This window comes from Mrakia frigida (genome assembly GCF_051309035.1).
Source record: "Mrakia frigida strain ATCC 22029 unplaced genomic scaffold BDY24scaffold_11, whole genome shotgun sequence".
Classification (NCBI taxonomy): Eukaryota; Fungi; Basidiomycota; class Tremellomycetes; order Cystofilobasidiales; family Mrakiaceae; genus Mrakia; species Mrakia frigida.
Window position 1 is genome coordinate 179,260 of NW_027481270.1, and position 22,533 is coordinate 201,792.

Below are 22,533 nucleotides of genomic sequence, written 5' to 3' on the forward strand. Positions count from 1 at the left end.
CGAAGAAACGATGGGGCGCGGGAAGATGATGGACAGGAGTAAAGAAGGACGGAGTTAATCAATCCTTCTTTTGACTCCTTCCTCCACCCCCTAGGTGTCCCCTGCCTACCCTGCCCTCTCCTCGCCTTCCTTTCTTCTTCAACCATCACCTTCTCTCGACTTCTCTCCCTCTCGTTCTCCCTCCCCGCTCCCTCCCCATCTTCACACCGTCTCCCAACCTCCCCTCCTCCCTTCCCTCCCCTCCTCTCTCCTACTCGCCATGCCTAAATCCGCTGCTATCTCCGCCTCCGCTCTACGGGAGGAACGCCGACGTTTGGCGACATCTTCGTCTCACGTCCAACCTTCTGCTCTCGCGACGCTCTTGCTGGATAAGAAGAGCACGAACTTCTTGACGAAGCTTTTTGCGTGAGTGTCTACCTTCGTTTTTTCTTCTCTCAACATCGTATTCGAGAAAAGGGGGAAGGGAGGAGGGGAGCGAGGAGGGGAAGCTTGGGATTCATTCACGTTGGGACAGGACTGACACGCTCTTCTTCCTTCCTCGACTCTTCAGTCATCTTCAAGACCACCATCCTAACCCTGAGGAGAACGACATTCGATGGTGCTCCGATGATAAGACTTTGGCTGTTGGTGAGTTATTTTTTTTGCTCCGGAATCCCCGTTTCATGTGGTAGGAAGAACGAAGATTGAGCTGACTCTCCTCACCAAACATCTACTCCCCCTTTGCTTCCCCTAGTCGATCCTGTCAAGTTTGCGAAGGACGTTCTCCCTCAGCTCTACAAGCACTCGAACTTCGAGAGTTTCATCAGACAGGTTCGTTCTGAATATGAGCTAGATCCGTTCTTTTGTGAGGAAGATCAGCGCTGACCTTCTTCGCCTTCCTTTTCGTTCCTACCCCTTTTCCTCCCTTCCTTCCTTCACCTGGTCATCCAACCTCCGTCCTTCACCCTTCCTCTTCTCAAAGATGGATATCTACGGTGTGAGTTTTCCTCCCATTTCCTTTCACTTTCGTCGCAGCTCTTTCTTCTTCTCTTTCTTGCGCAAAAACAACAACGCGTCGAGCCCCGACTTTCCCCTTCGTGGCCTTCTCTTCGTCGCTGAATTTTCCTCATCTCACCCTTTTTCTTCTTCCATCGGCTCTAGTTCTCTCGATGCCAACCTCTCACTGATGGGTGAGTCTCGTTCTTCTTCCCCTCCTTCTCGTTTCTCAAGGTCGAAACACGCCTGCCTTCCTTCCCCAACCGTTTCTGACTCGCCCCTTTTCCCCTCCCCTCTTCAACTTTTCCCTTCAACAGAAAACTCGGAGAACGACTTTGGATTCATCCGAAGTTTGACAGGTTCACTACTCTCTCCGAGTGAGTTTTCGATACTTTCTTGTCCTTTCGTCCTCGCTCGTCTCGTTTCAGTCGCGCCTCCGCTCTCTTCTCAGTGTCTGACTTCCTCTTCCTTTTCTTCCCTTCCCTTTCCGTTCACCTCTCGAATAGGGCCCTCACCTATCAACGTCGAGCTGGTCCCAAACCGAAGGCCAACCGCCAGAGGAAAGCGTCAAGCTCAACTTCGACCGTGACCGCTTCTCGTGAACGGGCTTTTCCCTACCAGGGTTGGGGAAGGGTAAGTAAAATCCCTGCCTTCCCCTCGAGCCACAATGTAACCTGCAAGCTTGCACTGATTCTGCTCCTTGCTCTTGCTCCTGCTTTGTTCAGAAACGACCTGGATTGGACATCATCGAATCCATGTCGTGCGTCGCCGAAGTCGTCAAGCCGAAACAACCTGTTCTCAAGCAGCGGATGCCGGAACAGCAGCCTCAAGAGGACGTCGAGATCACAGTCGAGGAGGAGGTGGAGGTGGAGGAGGTCGCCGTCGCGTCCAAGGTCGAGGAGCCCGTCGCGTCGAAAGTCGAGGAACAGCCTCCCGTCGAAGAGCAAGCTCCCGTCGCCGTCGCCATCCCTTTCGCACTTGTCGACGTCGAGACTGCTTCCGTAGTCTCCGACGTGGAGTCGACTCGATCCTTCGCATCCCTCTCGTCGTTCAACTCCTCCAGGCCGTCGTCTCCCAGCGTCAACCTCCTCGGAGTCTCCACCCTTCCTCCTCGTTCTCGACTCAACACCATACCTCCATCTACGGCTCCCATTCACACTCCTTACCGACGATCCATCTCCGCCACTTCTCCTCTCGCCAGCTTCGCTGCTTCTCGAGCACTTCGAACCACTCCTCTCACCATCTCGGCTCCTCTCGCCTCCTCCTTCTACCAACATCGCTCTCCCATCCCTTCGCCTCTCGATCCTCCCTCCTTCCCATTCCCCTCTCAGAACCAACTGCAGTCCCCTCCCTCCTCCCCACGAATCTCAATCGCCTCCGAGGACAGCGCCTTGAGGACTCCTCTTGGAGGCAACTGGGAACTCGAGGAGGAGGGGGTTTCAGGACTCAACCTGGGACGAGAACGAGTGGTCTCGAACGGCTCTGGACGACGAGTGACAGTCGGATCGATCGACAGGCTTCCTGGTATCTACGAGTCCGTTGGGATCTCTGGACAAGGGATGGGACGAAGAACGTCCGACGCGGGTCGAGGATACGGTGAGTCTCGTCGCGTCCTCTCTCTGATTCCCTCGCCTCGACTGATCATCGTTTCGTTCGTCTCTTTATTTTTTCAGACTACTACCCCCTTTCACCACCCTCTGCCCAGTCCTACTACTCCCCTACCTCACCCCAGCATCAATACGCGTCGTCGTCGTCGATCCTCTTCGGGTCCAACTCCTGCCGTCCCCAACTCCAGTCGCCTCCCTCTCCCTACTATGAACCTTCGCCCGCTTCCTACTCCTACCCTCCGCCTCATCAGTACGTCCATCAACACGCTCGGCACCCTCCCGTCGAAGGATACCAGCAACAGCAGCAACACCAACATCCTCGTTTCGCGTCGACTTCTCGAGGGGGAGGAGGGTACGCCTCTCAGGTCAGGAGGGTTCAGAGCTCGGGAAACTTGATTGGAAGAAAAGCGTCCCAAGGGTGGTAGTAGTGCGTGCTTTGATGATGAGGGTTGGGTGTAGGGCTTCGGTCTGTCGTTGTTGAGTCCGCTGTCTCGTTTTCGTTTGTATCTCTTCTCTTTTTCTCCCTTTTTGGCTCGGTTTGCTTTCTCGTCCGTCTTGTTTTCCATCTCTCTTGTTGCTCTGTTTCGAACCTCTTCTCTCGCGTTGTTTGCTACTGTTTTCTCTCGATTGGGCTTCTTTGGTGCTGGTGGTCTCGTTCTTCCCCTTTTCTCTCCCCTTGATCCACTCAACGGACATCTATAGCCCTCCCTTCTTTCTTAGTTGACTCTCAACTTTTTGCTCGGTAACCTCTCTGTTTGTTCTCGTTTTGTTTCAGTCTCTTCCAAATCCTCCCTCCTTAGCGACTCGGACATTGTGCCTCCTTCTCTTTCCTCCACTCTCTCTACCTCGAACAATCTTTGCTAGTCAAACCTAGCCCTCGTAGACACTCCTTCCACTCATCATAGCTTGACGCTCCTTCTCTTCCCTCGTTTCATCCGTCTCTCCTTCTCTCGTGCTCGTCTCTGAAACCGTCGCGTCGCCGTCTCCTCTCGTCCTTTTCTTTCTTTCTTGTTTACATCTTTGCATCCTCCTCAATTAAACTAGACTTCATACTCGCACACTTTCGTTAGACTGCCTTTTCTCTTTCTTTCTCCAGTCTCAGTCTCTGATACGATGCGTTCTTCTTCAAATACACGGAAGCGGGAAGCGGAACATCGACGAGCTCTTTCGTCTCGTCTTCGCATTTCCCGAAAGTCTGAAAAAACTTTCAGATAAAACTATATGTCGACCCAAAAAGAATACTAGAACCGGAACCCAAGGAAAGCTAGAATACAACCAAATCGACGCGTCGTCTCCGACCTCGACAACAAACCTCCTCAACCCTCTTTTCAATCCCCCAGTCGCTCTCGCCATATCAACGAACCTCACTACTTCTGCTTCTTGGCTCCCTTCTCTGTTTCCGACCGATACCAGAAAGATAACGGAGCAGACGAAGAAGTCAGCTCGTGTCTCGTCTCGTCTTCTCGAGCTCTCGACGCGACGTGGAACGAGGGCAACGTACTGTCTCCACCGTCGTCTCCCTTCCTCTTCGCAGCACCGTTCGCCGCCGTGATTTGGTTCCTCTCAGGTTCAGAAGGGACGGAGCAATCGGAGCAGAACCATTCTGGCTCGGAGGGGAATTCGAGGAGAGGAGGGGAGAGGCAACCGATGTGGAACGCCTTGTCGCACTGGGAGGAGAGGAAAAGAAACGAGGAAGGCACGTCAGTGACTCGAGAAGGAGAGGAAGATGAGAGAAGAGACGGACCATATCACAAGCCAGGGGTCCCTCGACTTCTCCTTCCGTGTCGACTTTCTCGAGGGAGCAAATCGAGCAAAGATCTCCCTCCTCCTCGACTTCGACGTCGGGATGCCTAGGAAGCTCGGAGTATTTGTCGTTGGGGACGACGAGGAAGACAGCCGAGTGAGCAGCAGCGGCGACGCTGTGGGGAAGGAGGGAGAAAGAGACGACGAGATGTCAGCGTCGTTGGAGGGAGACTCGAAGGGAAAATGAGGAAAAACTCACTCGAGGACCTTCATTCCGGCAAGATGCATGAGCTTGGTAGGCTGGGTAGCACTCTTGGGTTGATCCTCTCCGAGGCCGAGTTCTAAAGAGCGAAAAAGCAAACACGATCAGCCTTCGTCTCCTCGACGTGCAAAAAGGTCAAGAGCGGGATTCTCGCCTCCGTTCAAAGTCCCCTGGCCGAATCCAACAGAGAGAGTCATTCCAAGCTCCTCCTTGTCAACTGCTTCGCAAAGAGCGAAGTTGGCTCTGTCAGAACGAGAACGAAGGGGAAGGAAAGTCAGTGGACGAGGTTTGGAATCGAGAGTGCTGTTGAAAACTCACCCAGTTCCCGCGGCCGTTTTCAGAACCTTGAGACCCATGAGATCTCCGAGGTACTTGAAGGTCGTGTCTGATGGAGGTGTGAGTAAACAATGATGAGGAGCGAGGAAGGACGCGTGAGTCACGAGAAGCGACGCGTCGAGACGACGAAGGTGAAAAGACGAACAAGGTGCTCCTCCTGACCCAGGACCGGTAGTCTTGAACTTTCCAGCGATGTAGTAGGTGTTTGAGTTGTCGATTACCGTCTGCGAAGGATCAAGCCGAAGCGAAGGTCAGCGGGAAGGTCAGAGGAAGAAGGAGCAGGAGACGAGGACGAACCGAGCACGAAGCTCCGCACTGGTCGATAGAAAGGACGAGGACTGGTCAGCGTTGGACGAAAAGATAAAGAGGATAAGTATTCGAACGCACGCTGATGAACTTGGCTCGCGCGGTCACTCGTTCTTGAGCGAACTGGGGGATATCGACGGGGAGAAGACGGTCCTTTTGATCTTGAAGTCCCATCCGACAGTAGCCTCCGTATCCCCAGGCGTACACAAAGCCCTCAGAATCGAGAGCTAGACCTGTGGACAAGGAGCAGAGTCAGCTTTGGACAATTTGTGCGGAGGAAAGAGTCGACGATGGAGAACGAACTGTGAGAGTGACCAGAGGCGACGGAAACGACCTTCTTGCCCTCGAGAGCTCCTCGAACGAGTTGAGGTTGCCAGTTGACCTCGAAAGCGTTCTTTCCAGCGGAGACGATGTGCTCTCCAGTTCGTCCGTTACCGAGCTGACCGTTTTCTGCTGAACCGAACTGTTGAAGAGAGTGAGGAGAAGACGGCGAAGAATGTCAGCCCAGGGATGTAGGAGCGATAAACGATAGGTGCACCTACAGCGTAGACTTGGAAAGAATAAACAAACATAATTGTATCAGCCAGACGTCTACGAGACCTCGAAAATGCAGAAGACGGAAGGACGCGTTCAGGGAAACTCACCTCGTCCGTCGTCCGAAAGCAAGAGCGAGAAGTTGACTCCAGCTGATCCAGAGACAATCTTGCTAGCTCCCCAGGGACCGGCAATCTTGGTGAACGTCTTGATCTCGGCTTGGTTGATGCTGAGCCCACACTGCGAAGGTGCGAAAGGAGAAGACGCGAGTCAGTCGAAGCCGTCGTTTCCCCTGCCCACTGAGCTCGGCGGCATCTTTACTGAGCATTGTCTGTCTCCTCCTCTGCCTTCTTACTTCCCATAGTCCATTCACCGTCTCAAAACAGACACGGGACGGGAAGAGAGAAGAGACGAAGAAAGAGAGCGACTTACCTGTCCGACTTTGTTCTCACCAGCCGACCAAGCGCTTCCCTCAGAGTCGATGAGGATGGTGACGTTCTTTCCCGTTACAGCAGAGACGAACTTGGCAGAAGGATCGGCTCCGAAGGTTGCTGGGGAGACGTGTTTGGGTAGAGCCTCGGAAATGAAAGGGCCTTGGGCTGAAGGACCGAGAGCGGGAGGGAAGTTTCGTCCGAAGAGGTAGGCGTGGCCGTTGACATCCAAGCAAACGACGTGATCCGAGGAAGAAGATGAGAAGACAGCGGTGGTCTTGACGTTGGAGAGAGATCGAATGATGTGAGGGGAGAGCAGGTCGGGTCGTCTGGGTGATTGAAGAAGGTCGAGTCAGCCCTCTTTTGTCCTCGATTTTGAGCCTGAGCTTCAGCCGTAGGAGAGGAGGGAAAACGAGTAATACCGCAAGCCACGGATCGGAGCGGCTTCGGGGACGATCCTCAGAGGTAATTCTCGCCAAATTTCCCTCGCGGTCGCAGGGGAAAAGCAATCGCGTCCTCCTCGTGGACCGAGCTCCCTCTCTCTCCTTCCTCCCTCCCCTTCTTCCTCCCTTTCCTTGTCTTCCATCCAGAAACCAATAGCTCGATCGAGTAGTCGAGATTAAAAGACTCACTCATCGGTCTCGCCCTTGGCCTTTTTTCCGAGGTTGGGCCTGGAGGAAGAAGGGGAAAGGAGAGGAAGGAAGGAGAGGAGAAGGTCAGCTCGATGTTTGGTCTTTTCTCTTTTATCGGTCTGATTCTCAACGTAGATCTCCCTGGAAAGGCAGCGAAACATGCAGAAAGGGGAGTAAGAACGTACCAGTCAGTTCCTCCGCAAAGGAGGACTGTTTATTCGCAAGAACGACGGATGGGAAGGGTAGCGAGGGAGGGAAGGACGAGCAAAGGTCAGCTTCCATTGGCTCTGACTCGATTCTGGTAGTTCAAGCAGAAAAACGGGTGTGGGTTGGTACATACCTCGACCCCAAGTCTGCTCTTGAGGAGCCGTGGAAGAAGATGCTTCTGTGGTCATCTTGAGTTGGATGGAGGAAAGAGAAAGATCGAGTTGGAAGGTCAACAAGGGAGGGACACTTCAAATGTCGAAGCTGACTTCCCTCCTCACACGGTCGTAACCCAGGAGCTCTCAAGGAGCAAACAAGCCAGAAAACTGCTCGAAGCATGCAAAGAAGGAAGCGGTGGAAAGGTTGTGCGTAGAAAGGTCATCAAAAATCGTCTCTTTCTATCGAGCTACCACTCTCCGCCGAGCTCGGTCGTCCTCCTCTTCCCATCTCCTTCCACGTGCACTCCTTCAGCCCAAGTCTTCAATGAACCTCTCCAGCAGGTGCTTCCTATGCGAGGCCCTCCAAGTATTCCAGTCGATCGAGCACGACGTTCTTGCTGGTCTGCTCGATTTCGCCGGCGAGGAAGATCTCGTCGAGAAGGGCGTAGCGTTGAAAACCAGATCGAGTTCGTTCATGTTCTGGAAGAAGGCGTCTGCTGGTGGAAGACCCGAAGGAGGGAGGAGGAGGAATGGGGAGAGGGAGGGACGGAAAGAGAAAAGAGACGCGCGTCAGCTCGACGTTTGAACGCAGAAGCGGAGACGGACGAGCCTAGGACTTCGACAGAGAGATGGATAGCTTCAAGATTGGAAAGATTGTTGTCGCTAGAATCTGCACCGATGCAAAAACAGAGGCCAGCGTATCTTCTGCAGACGACGAGACGGGAGGAAGAAGAGTGGACGTTCAGGAGCGAGGTTTACGAGGAGAGATCGATTCTGGACTAGAATGAAGCGGATCATCTCGAACGACCGTTGGCGAGAGAAGCTAAGGCGAAGGGAGGAAGGAGAGAGTGATGGGTGAGGGGGGAGGAGGAGGAGGTGCCGCGAGGAGACCTTCGTGTCTTCGTCAGGCTCGAGTCGCGTCGACGGTGTTTAGATTTCGAAGTCGAAGTTCTGCAAACTGACTTGAGAAAGTGGATGCGCGTAAAGATGTCATCAAAAATCGTTTCCTTCCCTCCTAGACCTGCCTGAGGTCGACGCTTCCTCCCATCGGCTCCCTCGCTCCCTCCTCTCCTGGGTATAACTATCGTCCTCCCACACGACGTCCCTCCAAACCATCCAAACTCGGTCCCACCAGTCCTCCCAGCCCGTTCCAGCCTAGTAAACCACTCCCAGCGCCTACTCGAGCTTCTCCAAGAAGTCCAGGCGGTCCAGGACGACGTTTTTGCTCGTTTCCTCGATCTCCCCGGCAAGGAAAACCTCGTCAAGGATAGAGTAGACTTTATAGAAGTTGAAAACAAGGTCTAGCTCACACACGTTCTGGAAGAAGGCATCTATGGTTGGGGAGGGTCGAGGAGGGGCAGGGGAGGGCGGAGAGGTCAGAATCGAGAGATGGGCTGAGTTTTTGAGTTTGGAAGACGCTCGGACTCACCCAGAACCTCAACGAAGAGATGAATGGCTTCCAGGTAGGCTAGTTCGTTGTCGTTGGAGTCGACGCAGATGCAGAAGAACAGACCGGCGTAACGTCTGGAGCCAGAGATGGAGGAGAGATCGGTCAGACGCGAGTTTGATTGAGATGGATTGGGGAGAGATTGGGGAGGACGGACCTGTAGACGATCTTGTAATTACGGAACTGCAGAGAAGGTGGAGGAAGAGAGAGTCAGGAAGACGGTGGGGGGAAAGCGGGAGAAGGGAGGGAAGGTGAGACGAGGTGAGGTGAGCTCGAAGGAGGAGGAGGGGAGGGGTGAGCTCGCTCGAGCTGATCCTCCTGTTAGAAGCGTTTGACTTCTGAGCACTTCGAGTACCAAGCTGGAAGTGAAAGTATCCTGACATGTCCTACTCAGCAGTAGTAGCCGAACAGTTCCACCTCTTCCAGGCCAGGCAAGAGTGAGGCGAAGGAAACAAAGGAGGAAGGCGAGGTCGACGTCCTTCCTTCCTTCCCTCCCTGAAGCTCTCTCATCCTTCATCCAAAAGCCCTACGACCTTCAATTCAAACCCGATAGAACCCAGTCCTTCCTACCCACCAGAACATCACCAAAGAACGGCAGAAAGGGAGACTCACCTCGACGAAGTTGGACTGATACTTTTGATCTCTCGGGGCGATGAGCCTGTGCACCTCTCCTCTCAGACGGACCTGTAGAAAGCAAGATGGTCAGTACTTGAGTTCTCAACATGGCCGAGATTTCGGAAATGATTTGGAACGAGCTCGGGAAGGTGACACGAGCGAAAAGGAAGGGGATGAAAAAGAGGGAAGCTGAGCTGAGCTGTCGACTGACCTTCTCGTCGTCCTCGAAGGGCACATACCACTTGCTCAAACGAGTCTTTCCTTGACGATTTTGGATGAGAATGAACCGGATCATAGCTGGGAGGAGTCGAGAAAAGGTAGAGAGAAAGGATGGAAGAAAAGGGAGAGGGTGTTTGAGGAACAAAGGTGGAGGAGGGGGAGTGAAGCAGCTTCATTTCGTGAGCTCGACCTCTCCTTCCTCCCTTCTCTCTCCCACCCACAACTCCCGACGAAAACTTCCGAGCATGTCCACCTTCTTGGGACCCGAGCAACAGGTACGTATCTCTCGTCTCCGCAATGTCTCGCATTTTTTCTCGCACACCGGGAGGCGGGAGAGGAGAGGGGAGACGAGAGCTCACGGTGTCCCTTCCTTTTTCTTTCTCGCCCTTCAGTCTGCCTTCAAAACTCTCTCAAACTGGCCCTGGGACATCTCAGACTCGAGAGAAGAGGTTAGTATCCCCTCTCTTAACTTCTCACACGCGTTTCTCTGCAGGGACTGACTCGTAGCCTCGTCTTCCGACAGGTCAACTTCCACCTCCCTCCTCTCGCCGACCAGTTCGTCTTCGTCTCTCGCGACGACGTCGAGTTCCCCGTCCTTTGCGACGAACCTACGATCGTCGTACCAAGGATCAACCACTCCCAGCTGCCTCCCGAGACCTTCGAGCTCATCCTCGAGAAGATTCAACAGAACGCTGAAGCCCTAGGAGTGAAGTTTAGGAACGCCAACCAAAAACTCGTGAGCCCTCTTCCCCTCTTTCCCTCGTCGCGTTTTTGGAGCGCCCGGTCTCTTGGAGAGGCAGGTTTTGAGGGTCGAGGTGACGGATAGTGCGATAAGGAAGGCTCTGGGAGAAAAAAGGGGCAGGAGAGCCTAGTTTGGGCGGGTGGAAGGAGAGTCTACCGCGAGAGGAGGAGGAGAGGAGGGAGGGCTCGGTCAACGTCGTTGCCTACTCCTCCCCTCATCGCTTCTCCTTCTTCTTGGAGGATGGGTGCGAACAAAGTCTCTTGATGTTTGGGTACTCTCTCCTTGCGATTGCTGTAAAGTCCGAGGCTCCGGTATCGATCCGTCGCTGCTGGAGGACAACCAAAGGAGGAGGGCAAGACCTCGTCGTCCTCTTTGTCCTCCACTTCCCTTTCCCATCTCCCTCATTCGCTCTCTCTTCTTTCAATCTTCTTCCTCTCACTGTTCAAGCTCATGTTTCTTCATACTCTTCTATACTCAATCAAGCTAACTTCCTCTCCATTCCCTTTCTCCTTGGTCTCGATCCAGGCCGCCAAAAAGGAAGCCGACGCTCTCCTCCTCGCTCCTCAACAAACCTCCAAACACGCAGGTCGCTTCGTCGCACGATCCGCAACCGACTCTCCTGCTCCTCAAGTTGATGGTCCCAAGAGAGGAAGACCTCCCAAGGCTGGGAAGGGAAAAGCGACGAAGCCGAAGCCTTACGGTCGAGTTCGTCCGCGTTCTCCTTTCTCTCTCGCTCTCCATCGCCTCAACCTCATCCCCTTCGACTCCTTCGTCTCACATCCCATCTCTGACGCTTTCCATGTTTTCACTTTTACTTCTTCCCTCCCTCAGTCTTCGATTCCAGCACCACCTCCACCCTTCCTCACACCCTCCGAACAAACCTTTCGATCTTCCCAGCACATCTCGCCTGCCTCGTTCGTACTCGTCCGCGACAAATACCTCAGCTACTGGTCCGCTCTCCTCGCGTACCGAAAACTCTTCGCGTCGGAGGAGGAAGTCCCTCCTGTCGATCCTCTTCCTCTGATCGGGAAAGATGGGAGTACGGAGAGGAAGTTTCGCTTAGCTGTAGGAAAATACCTCGTGGGGGAAGGATTGATTCCGGAGTATCTGGTGGATGGACAGAGAGGAGAGACGGGGCTGTTGGGACTCAAGAAGGGCAAGGGTGGGAGATGGGGGAAGGGAGCTGGTGGGTTTGGGAAGAAGAAGAAGGTCGGAGGAGGGTTGGACGCGACGGGAGGAGAGGAATCGAGCACGGGGACAGCGACGAGTGTGACGGGAGGAGTTGGCTCAGAAGCTTCGACACCTATGGATTTCGATCTGTCGGTAGGAGGAGGATACTTCCCATCAGCGACGGACTCGACGACCTCCCTCCCTCCCTCTTCCTCCTCGCACCTCACACCGAACTCGGAGCAGCCCCCCATCTCCGCCTGTCCTCCTTATCTTACCAACCCATACCAACAACAAGCCTTCACTCCCACTTTCGATCATCTCTCTCTCTCCTCGGAACCTCCCTCTCGAGCCTCCTCGTCCACCTCGTCCTCGAACGACTCGGCGCGTCCTCACACTCCTCCCGAATCAGCAGCACCCACCCCTTCCCCCTCCTACTACGACCAACCTTCCTCCTCCTCGTATCCAACCCTCGCTTCCCTCGCCGCGGTGATGAACATCCCTCTCCCGTCCGCTCAGGTGTAGGACTGGTTTCGAAGGATGCTCGTTTCGTTCCCTTTGCTTGCTTATTAGTCCTCCCCATCTGCTTCGTTTTCGTCTCTTGCTTATTTTCACGTCATCTATCCACTCTACGTTCGCACTTTCTCTGCTCGGACGGGTTGCCCTTGCCGGTCTCGTTTCGAATCCTTTTCGACTCAGCCTCGTCGCGTCGCACTTTTTTTCCCCTTCTTTGCTTCACGTCCAATTTCCACACTTGTTTTTGGCTCTATCTCTTCACTACCACACTCGACCATTTCGTATATCCTTTCTCACCTCGCTTTACTTACACCCTTCGCATCTGCTTCAAACAATCCTACCTACCACCTTCTCTCGCTGTCTCTTCGCTTTCTCTCTTCTGCTCCTTCGCTCGCTCCTCGCTATTACCACTTTTTTGTCTCTCTCTCTCTCCGCATACATCTACGCATGGCCCTACCTTCCCTATTCGGCCATTTCCTGAAAGAAAACTTGCTCTCTCTTTCCAGAGCCCCCGATCCTTCGAAGTCCGCTGCCACTCTGTCGTCGAGCTCATCCGATCGGTTGACTCCTCCTTCCTTTCCTCTCTCTCCGACTTCCAACACTCCCTCTCCCTCTTTCCTTTCCCCTTCTCTTCTTCTTCTTCTTTCTCCAGCCAAATGAACCTCCTCTCCGCCTACCTCTCTCTCTTCTCCCAACCTCTCGTTCCTCCCCCAGACGCACCCGCACCGGACGACCTCGAATCCTCCTCCCCTTCCTCCTCCTCCCACCCTCACCCTCCCCACCCCAAAGCCTCTTCCTCTCAGGAAGAATACGAGCCTGTGGAACTAGGAACGATCCCGACTCGTCCCGGGGGGATGCTCTTCCGAGCTCGGAGCAGTTTCATGAAGATGGTCGGAGCTACGAGGGACGCGGAGGCGGAAGCGGAAGCGGCTGGGTTGAACGCTACCGCTGAGGGAGGAGCAGGAGGAGGGTCATCCAGGGAGAGGAGTGGGAGTATGAATACGAGGAGTTATGGTTCTACAGGGATCACAGAAGTGAGTTTCCAAAATCTACTTTCATTTTCCTCTAGGCCTGTGTTTCAAGAGCTGAGTATAGGATGTCTGTTGGTACATAGAACGGTCTGGGAGCGATTACGACCGAGCGTCCACCAAACGTCGGAGGTCGAAGGGAGAGCTCGAGAGAGGTTCATCATGTTATCGGGGAGGAGCCGGAGGACGATGGGAAGTGGATGAGGAAGCAGAGGGATGGCGTGAGGCTTTAGATGGATTAGAGGGAAAGAGAGGGGATCTAGAGATATGTGATGTTTTCGTGGAATGAGACGAAGGGAGGAGGAGGGCAAGCCTGGGAGTCGAGCTGACCGTTCGGTCGCTTCCATCCTTCGGGTTCGAGAAGAAGGATAGCGAGATTGGGGTTGGAACATCAGAGGCTGGGGCATACGTACATCTTGGGTGAGAGAACGGCTGGAAGGGTATGTATCGTGAGGGGAGAGAAGACTGAGAGCTGAAAGAAGAGGCTGATCTCGTCGAACGCGTCGCTGTCCGTCGCTCTTGAGTCCAAGCTCTCGAGCTCTTTCCAGACCTTCACGAGAGGCTCGGTAGATCTAGGATCTTCGAGCATCTCCAGGGGGATTGATGGTCTCGTCGAGCAGCCGGCTTGTCAGGAACGACAGCAGATCAGAAGCATCCCGCGCGTCCTCAAGTCATTCGTTTCATAGATAGATCAGTCGTTAAAAACAAAGCATTAAGCAAGTAAATATAAAGCGTTCTCAGATCGGTACATACTCCCCTCCCTCCCTCCTCAAATCCAACCGAATCCCATCCCCAACTCTTCCTCTTCCCCTCCCTCTCCCTCCGACGTGCGCCCACGCCCCTCCTCCTCCTCCCAACGTCCTCCTCTCGAACCTCGCCACCCCGATCTTGGACCCAACCCAGCTCCCCATCCTCCCCACGACCGTCGTAGCTCCGGGAGTGAAGATTTCCTCCCATTCGAAGCGGCGTCGCTCTCGGATCTGAGACTCGTCGAGTTCGGTGCCGGCGAGGGAGGAGTAGGTGGTGCCGTCGCGAGGAGAGCAGGGAGTTGGGAGGTGGGAGAGGAGGATGGAGGAGGAGGAGGAAGTGAGGTGGACGGGGATGTCCTGAGATGATGGAAGAGAAAGATGAGACGAGACGGAATTAGTCGAGAGGAAGGAAGAATCGGAAGAGGAAAGGAGCGGCCGGAAGAGACGAACGTGGAATTGAGCTTGGTTCAAGGACCAGTAGAGGAGGTTGAGGATGTGATTCCCGAAGAAGCCTCTTCTACCAGGGCGAGGCCAGAGATCTCGTTCGGAGAGGAAGTCGACGAGGAGAGCTCGAGGAAGGGGTCGATAGGCGATGGACGTCGAAGAGTACGGCGAGAAATCGGACGCGAGTGACTGCTTTCGGATCTGAGGGATCGCTGATCGGTTCCGTCGCCAGAGGTCATCCTGCAAGAGAAGGTGGAGATAAAGATCAGTCAAAATCTCGATCTACATGTGAAGCAGCTTCGAGAAGACTCGAAGAAAGCCCGCTCACCCAAAACAAAAACCAAAGCGCGTTCGCCCTCGACCCAAAGATGATCTTCCTCCTCTCCTCCGCAACCCTCAGCTCCCTCCCAAAATCCCTCGCCAACCATCTCACCTTCCCGTCCCCTCCAGCCTTCTCCACCACCCTCCCCAACTCCCCAACGCTCATCGGCGTCTCGTAAACCTCCCTCAAGAAACCATACCCCATCACCTCCCTCTTCGCCTCCACCTCCCTCGCCATCCCACTTCGATAATCATCCAGCAAAGCCATCGCTCCAGGCAACCTCTCCTTCACCACCCTCTCGTTCCGACTCAAAAACTCTGCCAGTCTCCCCGTCACAGCGAAATCGTCCGACAGCCCGATCTCGTTCGATTCGGCGAACACGTCCTTTGCGTACTTGAGACGAACTTCGAAACCGGAGCCTAAATCGTGTCCTTTCCAAGGAAGGGATCCCTGGCGAGTGAGGAGGAGGGTGCAGGTGGTGTAGGTGACGAGGGAGTCGTAGGAGGTGTGCCGACGACGGGAGCAAGGGAGGAGGGATTGTTTTCCGACGAGGGAGGTGGTGGTGAAGGGCCAGGTGAGGGTTTGGTTCTCGAGAGAGCGGAGAGTGGTTCGGAGGAGGCGACGACGACGGATGGTTTCGAGGGAGTTTTGGAGGAGGTAGAGCTCTGGAGAGGAGGGACGAACGAGGAGGAGGTCAGCTTGGTTTCTCGTTTGATCGCGTGAAGAGAAAGAGAACTCACCGAGGGATGCGAGATCCGTCAGAACGAGAGGTTCTCGAGCTTGATCGTATCGCATGACCTATTGAGGAGGAACGACAAGAGAGAGAGAGGTCGTCAGCTGCATCTTTGGGAGAAACGAGTCGACGAGAGCAAACACTCACGAGCGTCAGAGGAAACGGAACGAGCCAGGCGTGTCCGAAGAACGAGGTCACCCCAGCAGGAAAAGGAGGAGTCGGTGGACGAAAGTAAGAGTCCGGTCCAGTCGCTCCTAGCAGGATCTGCTCTCGGACGAGTTCCCATCGACGACGATCCGGACCTTCGAGACGATCCAAAGCGGCATCGTACTCCACGCTTCCGACCTCTCGTAGGATCTGAAATAGAGACCAAAAGAAACTTCAGTCAGAAGGTTCTCCTTCTTTCTAGACAAACTACGACGGAGCCAAGGAGCAAACGAACCTTCAAGTTCTCGACGTGTCTCTCCGCCGCCGAACCTCTGAAGTTGACGAGATAAGGCGGCCACTTGTGACCATGAGGTTCCGAGTAAAGAATACGCTGATCTTCCGGCATTCGAAGAGTAGGTGAGGCGAGCAGGATGGTCGAGAGGGTTTCCTGCCAGACGCGTCGTTTGATGTGAGGCGAGGAAGGGGAGAGGTCGAGGTGAGGAGAGAAGATGTCGATGCTAAAGTCGAGGCGACGTTGGATCCCTTTAGATTGAAAGCCGAATGATAGAGTTGGCGAAGATCAGAAGGAGCGGAAGGAGAAATGGAGAGCGAAGGGAGGACGAACGCTGAATGAGAACTTGGACCCAGCCCCAATTGACGACGGTGAACCAGACGTTTCCTCCGTACGAGATGACGTCTGCAAAGAAGTCAAAAGTCAGCTCGATGTCCATTGTAAAGCCGACGAGCAAGAGAAGTGCTCACAGACGCTACGAAACCAACAACAAAGCACGAAAACACAAACCCGTCAGCAATCGACGCGTCTCCCTGTCTCCTTCCCTCCTTTCCCCTTGCTCTCCAAAACTCACAAATACAAACACCAACTATTCAAAAATCCCTTCCCCTTCACATCCAACGAAACCAGCAGCCCAATCGTCGCCATCGCGACGTACGTCGATCTCGAGACGAGCTCGGACGAGTTGGACCTCGAGTCGATGAAGGGATGGACAAAGATTTGGATGGCGAGAAAGACGAGGAGGAAGAAGATGAGAATGCCTTGACGGATGAGGTCGATGGTTGCTCGGGGAAGGGTGTGGAAGAGGCAGTTGTCTGGGAAAGTAACGAGAGAAAGAGGAGGGGAGGGGGAAAGAAAGGGTGAGCGGGAAGAGCGGGAGGACGGGAGAGTGGAAAAGACGCACCTTTCGAAAAGACTGCGACAACAAGGAGGGCTACTAGTTTGACGACGAGGTAGAAGGCTCGGTAGGCTCCCCAGCGTCGACGGTAGCCTTGCGAGAGACGACGACGAAGAGGAGTGATCAACAGCAGGTCTCACGAGCAGAAGGAAACGAGAGCTCACCTCGATACAGGAAATTGAAAGGGTTCTCGTCCCGGTTCAAGACTCTCTGAAACTCGTGCTGCAGGGAGGGAAGCCAAGGAACCGGAGTCAGGTCTCGAACATTCGAAGACTGAAGGCCGACGCGTCGACTCACCTCCAACTCCGTCCGACTCCTCTTCCTTCCCAGCTCTGTCCACCTGTCCACTCGAGGCAGGTTATCTCGGATGACGAGCCAGAGTTTGATGGGGAAGTAAAAGGTGACCTGCGATTCTAACCAAGTTCAGCGTCAGTCAAGAAGGTGAGGGGGAGGGAGAGAGAAGAGGAACGAACGAAGATCAACGTGAACACCGATGTAGTGACAATCACAGGAGCGTAGTTGATCGATTCCGGCGTAAGGTTGGTTTGGCTTCCCTCGTCGAAGAAGAAGGGGAAGAAAGAAGTCAGCGAGACGAGGGGAGGAGAGACGCGTCGAAGCAGGAAACTCGAAACTCACTAACAAAACCTCACCCCCTCGACCGAAGCAGGGTTATCTTCAGTCAGGAAAGGGTTGAGGATGACCCAAAAATCAGATCTAACATCCACGACCACAAAACAAACTCGTCAGCCGTGAAAGGGAAGAGAAAGAGAAAGACCGAGAGAACTTACGACCAGATAATCGCATGAACCGCCATCGTCGACATCGGTAGATACAGCACGATCAGTCCAAAAGACATGATCATCACTCCTGCTCGTTGACGAGGTTTCCAGCCTACCCACTTTCTCCAAGGGACGCGACTTAGCGACGGAAGGGAGGAACGAAAGGAGAGGGGAGAGACGAACCTTCATCGTCGCAAACCCTTCCCGAACGTCTTGTTCTCCTCCTATCGACTTGGCTACACGGCCTGTCAGCGTTTCAAGTCCAAAAAGAGAAGGAGTCGAGTTCGTCAGTGAAACGTTACGAGCGAGGAAAGAAGGGGGGAAGAGAGGACGAACGAAAGAAGAACAACAACAGCAGCGCCAGGCCTTGATAGATCATCAGGAAAGCGATGGATTGACCGAAGACGGAGGGGAAGTTGAGGGCTAGGATGTTGGGTCTGCGTCATCCCAAACCAACTCGGTCAGCGGTTTCCAAAGAACGAGAAGAGAGAGAGATGAGACGCGTTCAAACTCACATCGATCCCAAAAAAACTTTCCTCCAGCCCTCAGTGACCATGTCGCTCTTTCCCAGAGTAGCTGATCAACGGTGAAAGAAAATCAAAGTCAGTACAGCTCGCTGACGAACGGGAAAGGAACCGAAACGACGAAAACGAAACGACGAAAAACTCACCAACACTCGCCAAAACCAACGCCACGACCTGTACGGCTCCGTACGCTCCTTCGAGCGAGTAGAGGGAAGCCATGAAGTTGGAGCCCTGCAAAAGAACAACAACCAGACAACCAACCGATCAATCAACACGCAGCTTTGTGGGTTCGTCGTTTCGAGCGACGCGACGCAAAACCAAACGGACCTCAGATCCCAAAGCCCACCCCGTCACCGTATCCAAAATCGCCTTCGGACGAGCCCAACCGTGCTTGACTCTCTGCTTGCCCACTGAAGAAGAACCGCGGGTCGAACACGAAACGAGAGTCAGCGTTGTCTCTCCCTCTTCCTCCTCCCTCCCTCCTCTCCACTTCCCCAAACATTCATTCGCTCCCACTCACCCAGATTCCAAACTCCCCTGCCCAACCACTTCCCAGGACTGCTCACGGCCGTCCCACCTCCCGTACCGAGCCCTTTCTCTTCGAGCAGATCGAAGGGAGGGAACAGCCCCCCTTCTGAGGCGAACGTCGAGAACTTTGGTGGCGGCAAGGAGGCCAAAAACTCGTCCAGGTGCGGGATGGATAAGGGGAGGGAGGAGCGGGAGAAGATTTCGGTTGGGAGGAGCGGAGGAGGGTGGTGGTGGCGTGCGGTTGGAGACAGGGGTGGGGAGGTGCTGTTGTTGTTGTTGTTGTTGTTGTTGTTTTGGATTGGAAAGGTGCTGAAATCGTTGACGCATGGAGGTGGCGGTGGTTTGGAAGAAGAAGATGAAGAGGAGGAAGCGAAGGAGGGAGGTGAGGAGGAAGAAGACGCGGTTGCGGTTGCGACGCGTTTCGGATCGGGGAGGAGAGGGAGAGGTGAGAGCGGCAGTGGGAGGAGGGGATGCTGGCCTGTTGATATCGGTGGGAGACCATCAAATTGAGGTGGCGGTGGTGGTATAGATCTGACCTCGATAGTCGGATTGGGTTCGGGAGGAGGAGGTCGAACGCGAGTGGGGCTGATGGACGAGAAGGACGAGGACGAGGAGTTGAAGCTCTTGTAGCTAGGTGGTTTGGGAGAGGATATAGATGGAGGTTGAGAGGGTTTGGGAGCTATTGGGGAGGTGTTGAGGAGCGGGTGGGGAGTGCGTCGAGCTGGAGGGGAGGAGTGCGCTGAAAGCGTTGGAGGAGATGGTTTGGCTGAGGAGGATGGCCGAAGAGGCGAGGAGGGAGTTGAGGTCTTTGTTCGTGTAGGAAAGGGTCGAAAGAGTGGGTGAGGTGAGGTGGGTGTTCGAGGAGAGGAAGGAGGAGGAAGCCGAGAGGAGGAGGGCTGAGAAGAGGAGGTTGAGGGAGAAGTTGACGAGTCGACGACCTTGGAGGAAGTTCCTCCTCCTCCTCGAACCGTCCTAGAGAGAGACGTGTTCGATCCGTCCTGTCGACTTGTTGGGGACTGGAACGTTGGTGGTAAAGCAGAAGGAGAAGGAGGACTCCTCGTCCCCCTCTCGTTCGACGTCGAGCTCAAACCTCCTCCTTCGTTCCCTATCCGCTTCTGCTCCCCTCCTGCTCGTTGTTGTTCGAATCTTGAAGCGATCTCCTTTACTCTACTGGACATTCCCTTCCTAACCTAAGAATTAGTTCTGATGATGGTTAGCTGTTGGGGAAGAGGAAGGGAACGAGCGAGGGGGTCGATGAGCTCGTCCTCCTCTCCTCTCCTCCTCCTCCTCCCCCTGTGTTCAAAAGCAGACAGAGTTCAGAGCTAGAAAGGCGCGTCATCTCTTCTTCTTCAGTAGCTTCCATGAAGACGTTATGTAGAGAGTCCGTTTTATGTCGATGCTGGTCGTTAAGATTCAAACCCCAAAACGAAAAGGAAACGAAACGAGCTCAACAACTTCCCTCCCAAACGACCACTCGCCTCCCTCCCTCCTTTCTCTCTCCTTCTTTCCCTCAAGGATGACTGAATTCTGGAAATCCACCAAGAAGTGGCACTGCAAGTACTGCGACATCCACATCAACGATGACGCTCCAGTGAGTCCCAACCCTGCTTCTCCCTCCACCTCTCCCTTCCTTCGAGCTTCGAGCTAACCTCTTCTTTCTCGTTTCGTTGGCTGCCAGTCTCGACAACTCCACGAAACCGGATTCCGACACATCGGGAACAAGGAGCGACACCTGCGAGAAATCTACAAGTCCGGAGAGAGGAAGCAGAAGGATGCGGATCACGAGAAGAAGGAGATTGCTCGGATGGAGAAGGTGAGCTCGGTCGTTTCCTTCTTTCCCTCCTCCCTTTCATCTCTTTACACCCACTTCCACGTCTCCTGCTGACTCTTTGCTTCTCGTTCCCTCTTTCTCTTCCCTCTTCACAGGCCGCCCAAGCAGCCTACGCCCTCGACCTCGCTTCCGGAGCCGTCCTCCCTGGCTCCTCCCAACCCCCACCCTCCTCCTCCTCCAAACCCACCGCTCCAGCCAAACCCAAAACCAAATACGACTCCTACACCACCGCCGCCGACCTCGGTTTCACCGACCCCGACGCCGTCGACGAAGTCCCGCTCGATCCAGCCGAGGAGGAGGAGAGGGAGAAGAGGAAGTCGGAAGGACGAGTGGGGACTTGGGAGGTCGTAGCTGCTCCTCCTCCTCCTGCATCCCCACCTCCTCCACCGGGAGCGGATTATTCTTCGGCAGAAGGTTCGGGATCTGGATCTCGAAACCGAGGAGGAGCACCGAGAGTCGTCCCGAAAGGCGACCACGACGACGACGCCGCTGAGTCCCGGTCGTTCAAGTTCGTGAGGAAGGACAAGAGGCCTTTGAACTGGGGGATGCTGGATCAGGAGGAGGAAGGGGAGATTGTGGTGAAGGTGAAGGAGAAGGAGGAAGGGTTGATGGCCAAGAGGAGGAAGCTGGAGGAGGAAGAGGAAGAGGAGAAGAGGAAGAGGGAAGAGAAGTTGGTTTGGAAACCGGTCGCTTGGGGGAGTAGGATCGGGGAGGGTGGGGAGGTGGTTGAGGGCGAGAACGCTGGGGTTGAGGAAGCGGTGGTTGGGGAGGAAAAGGTAGAAGAGGAGGAGGAGAAGAAGGTCGAGGTGGTGGAGGAGGTTGTCGTGGCTGCTCCTCCGGTCACTGCTGCTGCTCCGCTGTTCAAGAAGAGGAGAGGAGCGCCTGCTGGGGTGGGGAAGAAGCCTAAGTTTTGAGTAGTTTTGGTTACTTGCGTTGAGTTGGAGGTTGTGGCGATTATTTTATGATTGAAACGAACGAACGAACTTGGGGACGAAGCGAGAACGACGCGTCGAGTCGAGAGCGGAAGCGGCTCTTGCTCTTTCTCGAGGCCTTTCGGAGTGAGAGAACAGGAAAGATGTCGTGAAGGTTCATGATCGTTGCAAAGAGAGAAAGAAATCGTTCCGTTCGTGTAGTAGAAAAAGAGAAAAACGAAGAACGAAGACAGACGAACAACGACGATGATCCCAAGCAGCCCAGTATCACTCCACCTTCGGCTCAATCTTCTTCTTCTTGACCAGCTTCCTCTCCACCAACGAAGGAACACTCAGCTTCACATCCTCCTCCGTCTCTCGGCCCTCGACGGAACTCCCAGCCCAACGTCAACGCTCTCCTCCTTCTTGACCGACATCGTAGGCTTCCTTTCCTCCATCGGCTCCCTCTGAAGAAGTTTGTCGACCGTCTCCTCCTTAGGATCGATCTTCACAGTACTACGAGGCTCCGACTTGACGACGGGACGCTGGGGTCCTCCTTCGTCCTCCTCGTCGAATAGAGCCTGATTCTTCTCCTCCACCCTTCCCTTCATGTCTCTCCATGATCCGATCCAGACCCCTCCCAGGCCTCGTAGACACGAGAAGTCTAAAGGAGCCATGACAAGCTCTGGTTCTGGTTCCGATCCTGCTGATCGTAGCTTCGAAGGGATCCACGACGAAGGGAACGAGTTGGGGACGAAGCTCAGCGTTTGGATCGATCTCCTCTTCCTCGTCGCCTCCTCCTCCTTTCCGACGAGGATCCCCTTGATGGGATCGAGAAGAAGCGTCCAATCCTCCTCTCGACGAATGGTGACGTTCTTGTAGAGGAGAGGAAAGACGAGGTCTCGAAAGCCTTTGGAGACGAAGGTGAGAGGCCGGAGGAGAGGCGCGAGCGAAGGCGGCTCCTCCGTTCGCATTCGTAAGAAAACGGGAGGGAGATGAGGGATGAAAGCGAAATGGAGGATGAGGTTGTAGACCTCGGGGTAGATGTTGAGAGGGAGACGAGGGGGGAGGAAAGAGTTCGAGGAGATGGGAGGGAGGAGGAGGGGAGGTTGACGGAAGAAGGAGGAAGGCGTTTCTTGTTGGGAATTTTGGTTGGAGGATAGATGGTTGGGAGACGAGTGAGAGGTCGAGGTGTAAGAGGAGGAAGAAGCTGAGTGTCGCCAAACTTTTGATGCTGAACGTTGAGAGGGAAGAGGGAGAGAAAGGCGACTCACTTGAAGGTCGAAAGCTGAAACCTCGAGCTCAGACGTCTCCTTCCCAACCGCTACAACCGTACCATTGAACAATCGAACAATCAGCAGCTCGAATATTACTTCATCCCATAGAAGGACTCTCTCGGAACCATCACTTCTAGATCAAGAGCTCCGGCTTCCCAGCCTCGAGCCTCACTTCA

General features: G+C 54.4%; 8 protein-coding genes across 8 annotated transcripts; 4 read left to right on the forward strand and 4 right to left on the reverse strand.

Annotated features, from left to right (window-relative positions):
• Positions 1 to 1,647: 1,647 nt before the first annotated feature.
• Positions 1,648 to 3,230, forward strand: BDY24DRAFT_24965 (uncharacterized protein). Its single transcript, XM_076636768.1, has 2 exons — positions 1,648 to 2,571; positions 2,649 to 3,230. The coding sequence occupies exons 1-2, from the start codon at positions 1,731 to 1,733 to the stop codon at positions 3,005 to 3,007; spliced, it is 1,200 nt and encodes a 399-aa protein (XP_076497636.1). The 5' UTR covers positions 1,648 to 1,730; the 3' UTR covers positions 3,008 to 3,230.
• A 537-nt stretch (positions 3,231 to 3,767) lies between these two features.
• On the reverse strand, positions 3,768 to 7,256 carry BDY24DRAFT_385311 (regulator of chromosome condensation 1/beta-lactamase-inhibitor protein II). Its single transcript, XM_076639943.1, has 16 exons — positions 7,167 to 7,256; positions 7,012 to 7,036; positions 6,827 to 6,865; positions 6,196 to 6,523; positions 5,874 to 6,003; positions 5,772 to 5,779; positions 5,533 to 5,692; positions 5,311 to 5,462; positions 5,221 to 5,238; positions 5,069 to 5,147; positions 4,906 to 4,972; positions 4,742 to 4,830; positions 4,585 to 4,666; positions 4,327 to 4,501; positions 4,084 to 4,249; positions 3,768 to 3,975 (listed from the first exon to the last, which is right to left on the reverse strand). The coding sequence occupies exons 1-16, from the start codon at positions 7,219 to 7,221 to the stop codon at positions 3,950 to 3,952; spliced, it is 1,599 nt and encodes a 532-aa protein (XP_076497637.1). The 5' UTR covers positions 7,222 to 7,256; the 3' UTR covers positions 3,768 to 3,949.
• A 908-nt stretch (positions 7,257 to 8,164) lies between these two features.
• Positions 8,165 to 9,616, reverse strand: BDY24DRAFT_385315 (AP-2 complex subunit sigma). The gene is made up of 5 exons (XM_076639944.1): positions 9,462 to 9,616; positions 9,248 to 9,319; positions 8,793 to 8,818; positions 8,618 to 8,712; positions 8,165 to 8,519 (listed from the first exon to the last, which is right to left on the reverse strand). The coding sequence occupies exons 1-5, from the start codon at positions 9,543 to 9,545 to the stop codon at positions 8,365 to 8,367; spliced, it is 432 nt and encodes a 143-aa protein (XP_076497638.1). The 5' UTR covers positions 9,546 to 9,616; the 3' UTR covers positions 8,165 to 8,364.
• Positions 9,617 to 9,679: 63 nt separating this feature from the next.
• Positions 9,680 to 12,067, forward strand: BDY24DRAFT_25045 (uncharacterized protein). Its single transcript, XM_076636774.1, has 4 exons — positions 9,680 to 9,744; positions 9,862 to 9,918; positions 9,993 to 10,205; positions 10,737 to 12,067. The coding sequence occupies exons 1-4, from the start codon at positions 9,715 to 9,717 to the stop codon at positions 11,901 to 11,903; spliced, it is 1,467 nt and encodes a 488-aa protein (XP_076497639.1). The 5' UTR covers positions 9,680 to 9,714; the 3' UTR covers positions 11,904 to 12,067.
• Positions 12,068 to 12,429: 362 nt separating this feature from the next.
• Positions 12,430 to 13,211, forward strand: BDY24DRAFT_385320 (uncharacterized protein). The gene is made up of 2 exons (XM_076639945.1): positions 12,430 to 12,928; positions 13,009 to 13,211. Exons 1-2 carry the CDS (start codon positions 12,551 to 12,553, stop codon positions 13,153 to 13,155), a joined length of 525 nt encoding a protein of 174 aa, XP_076497640.1. The 5' UTR covers positions 12,430 to 12,550; the 3' UTR covers positions 13,156 to 13,211.
• Positions 13,212 to 13,494: 283 nt separating this feature from the next.
• Positions 13,495 to 19,516, reverse strand: BDY24DRAFT_440443 (uncharacterized protein; the record flags this gene model as incomplete). The annotated part of the gene is made up of 20 exons (XM_076644524.1): positions 13,495 to 13,546; positions 13,760 to 14,028; positions 14,122 to 14,355; positions 14,444 to 15,235; positions 15,318 to 15,527; positions 15,613 to 15,860; positions 15,943 to 16,014; positions 16,200 to 16,424; positions 16,514 to 16,600; positions 16,672 to 16,729; positions 16,805 to 16,912; positions 16,981 to 17,056; positions 17,144 to 17,221; positions 17,296 to 17,405; positions 17,470 to 17,531; positions 17,623 to 17,723; positions 17,802 to 17,862; positions 17,957 to 18,041; positions 18,138 to 18,220; positions 18,331 to 19,516. 20 exons carry the CDS (start codon positions 19,514 to 19,516, stop codon positions 13,495 to 13,497), a joined length of 4,197 nt encoding a protein of 1,398 aa, XP_076497641.1.
• A 338-nt stretch (positions 19,517 to 19,854) lies between these two features.
• BDY24DRAFT_369652 (uncharacterized protein) lies at positions 19,855 to 21,083 on the forward strand (the record flags this gene model as incomplete). The annotated part of the gene is made up of 3 exons (XM_076638069.1): positions 19,855 to 19,929; positions 20,017 to 20,151; positions 20,265 to 21,083. 3 exons carry the CDS (start codon positions 19,855 to 19,857, stop codon positions 21,081 to 21,083), a joined length of 1,029 nt encoding a protein of 342 aa, XP_076497642.1.
• A 163-nt stretch (positions 21,084 to 21,246) lies between these two features.
• On the reverse strand, positions 21,247 to 22,337 carry BDY24DRAFT_385329 (uncharacterized protein). Its single transcript, XM_076639946.1, has one exon. The coding sequence runs from the start codon at positions 22,052 to 22,054 to the stop codon at positions 21,440 to 21,442; it is 615 nt and encodes a 204-aa protein (XP_076497643.1). The 5' UTR covers positions 22,055 to 22,337; the 3' UTR covers positions 21,247 to 21,439.
• Between the last annotated feature and the right edge of the window lie 196 nt (positions 22,338 to 22,533).

Excerpts from the sequence above, each read along its gene's own strand:
- BDY24DRAFT_24965 (XM_076636768.1), top strand. The coding sequence starts at position 1,731 with ATGTCGTGCGTCGCCGAAGTCGTCAAGCCGAAACAACCTGTTCTCAAG. Across the intron at positions 2,572-2,648 it reads CGACGCGGGTCGAGGATACG|ACTACTACCCCCTTTCACCA; the intron begins GTGAGTCTCGTC and ends TTATTTTTTCAG.
- BDY24DRAFT_385311 (XM_076639943.1), bottom strand. The coding sequence starts at position 7,221 with ATGACCACAGAAGCATCTTCTTCCACGGCTCCTCAAGAGCAGACTTGG. Across the intron at positions 4,502-4,584 it reads GCCGGAATGAAGGTCCTCGA|CGTCGCCGCTGCTGCTCACT; the intron begins GTGAGTTTTTCC and ends CCTTCCCCACAG. Across the intron at positions 4,250-4,326 it reads GACCCCTGGCTTGTGATATG|TGCGACAAGGCGTTCCACAT; the intron begins GTCCGTCTCTTC and ends CTCTCCTCCCAG.
- BDY24DRAFT_385315 (XM_076639944.1), bottom strand. The coding sequence starts at position 9,545 with ATGATCCGGTTCATTCTCATCCAAAATCGTCAAGGAAAGACTCGTTTG. Across the intron at positions 8,819-9,247 it reads ATCAGTCCAACTTCGTCGAG|TTCCGTAATTACAAGATCGT; the intron begins GTGAGTCTCCCT and ends CCTTCTCTGCAG. Across the intron at positions 8,713-8,792 it reads AATTACAAGATCGTCTACAG|ACGTTACGCCGGTCTGTTCT; the intron begins GTCCGTCCTCCC and ends CTCTGGCTCCAG.
- BDY24DRAFT_25045 (XM_076636774.1), top strand. The coding sequence starts at position 9,715 with ATGTCCACCTTCTTGGGACCCGAGCAACAG. Across the intron at positions 9,919-9,992 it reads TCTCAGACTCGAGAGAAGAG|GTCAACTTCCACCTCCCTCC; the intron begins GTTAGTATCCCC and ends GTCTTCCGACAG. Across the intron at positions 10,206-10,736 it reads GGAACGCCAACCAAAAACTC|GCCGCCAAAAAGGAAGCCGA; the intron begins GTGAGCCCTCTT and ends GTCTCGATCCAG.
- BDY24DRAFT_385320 (XM_076639945.1), top strand. The coding sequence starts at position 12,551 with ATGAACCTCCTCTCCGCCTACCTCTCTCTCTTCTCCCAACCTCTCGTT. Across the intron at positions 12,929-13,008 it reads GTTCTACAGGGATCACAGAA|AACGGTCTGGGAGCGATTAC; the intron begins GTGAGTTTCCAA and ends GTTGGTACATAG.
- BDY24DRAFT_385329 (XM_076639946.1), bottom strand. The coding sequence starts at position 22,054 with ATGCGAACGGAGGAGCCGCCTTCGCTCGCGCCTCTCCTCCGGCCTCTC.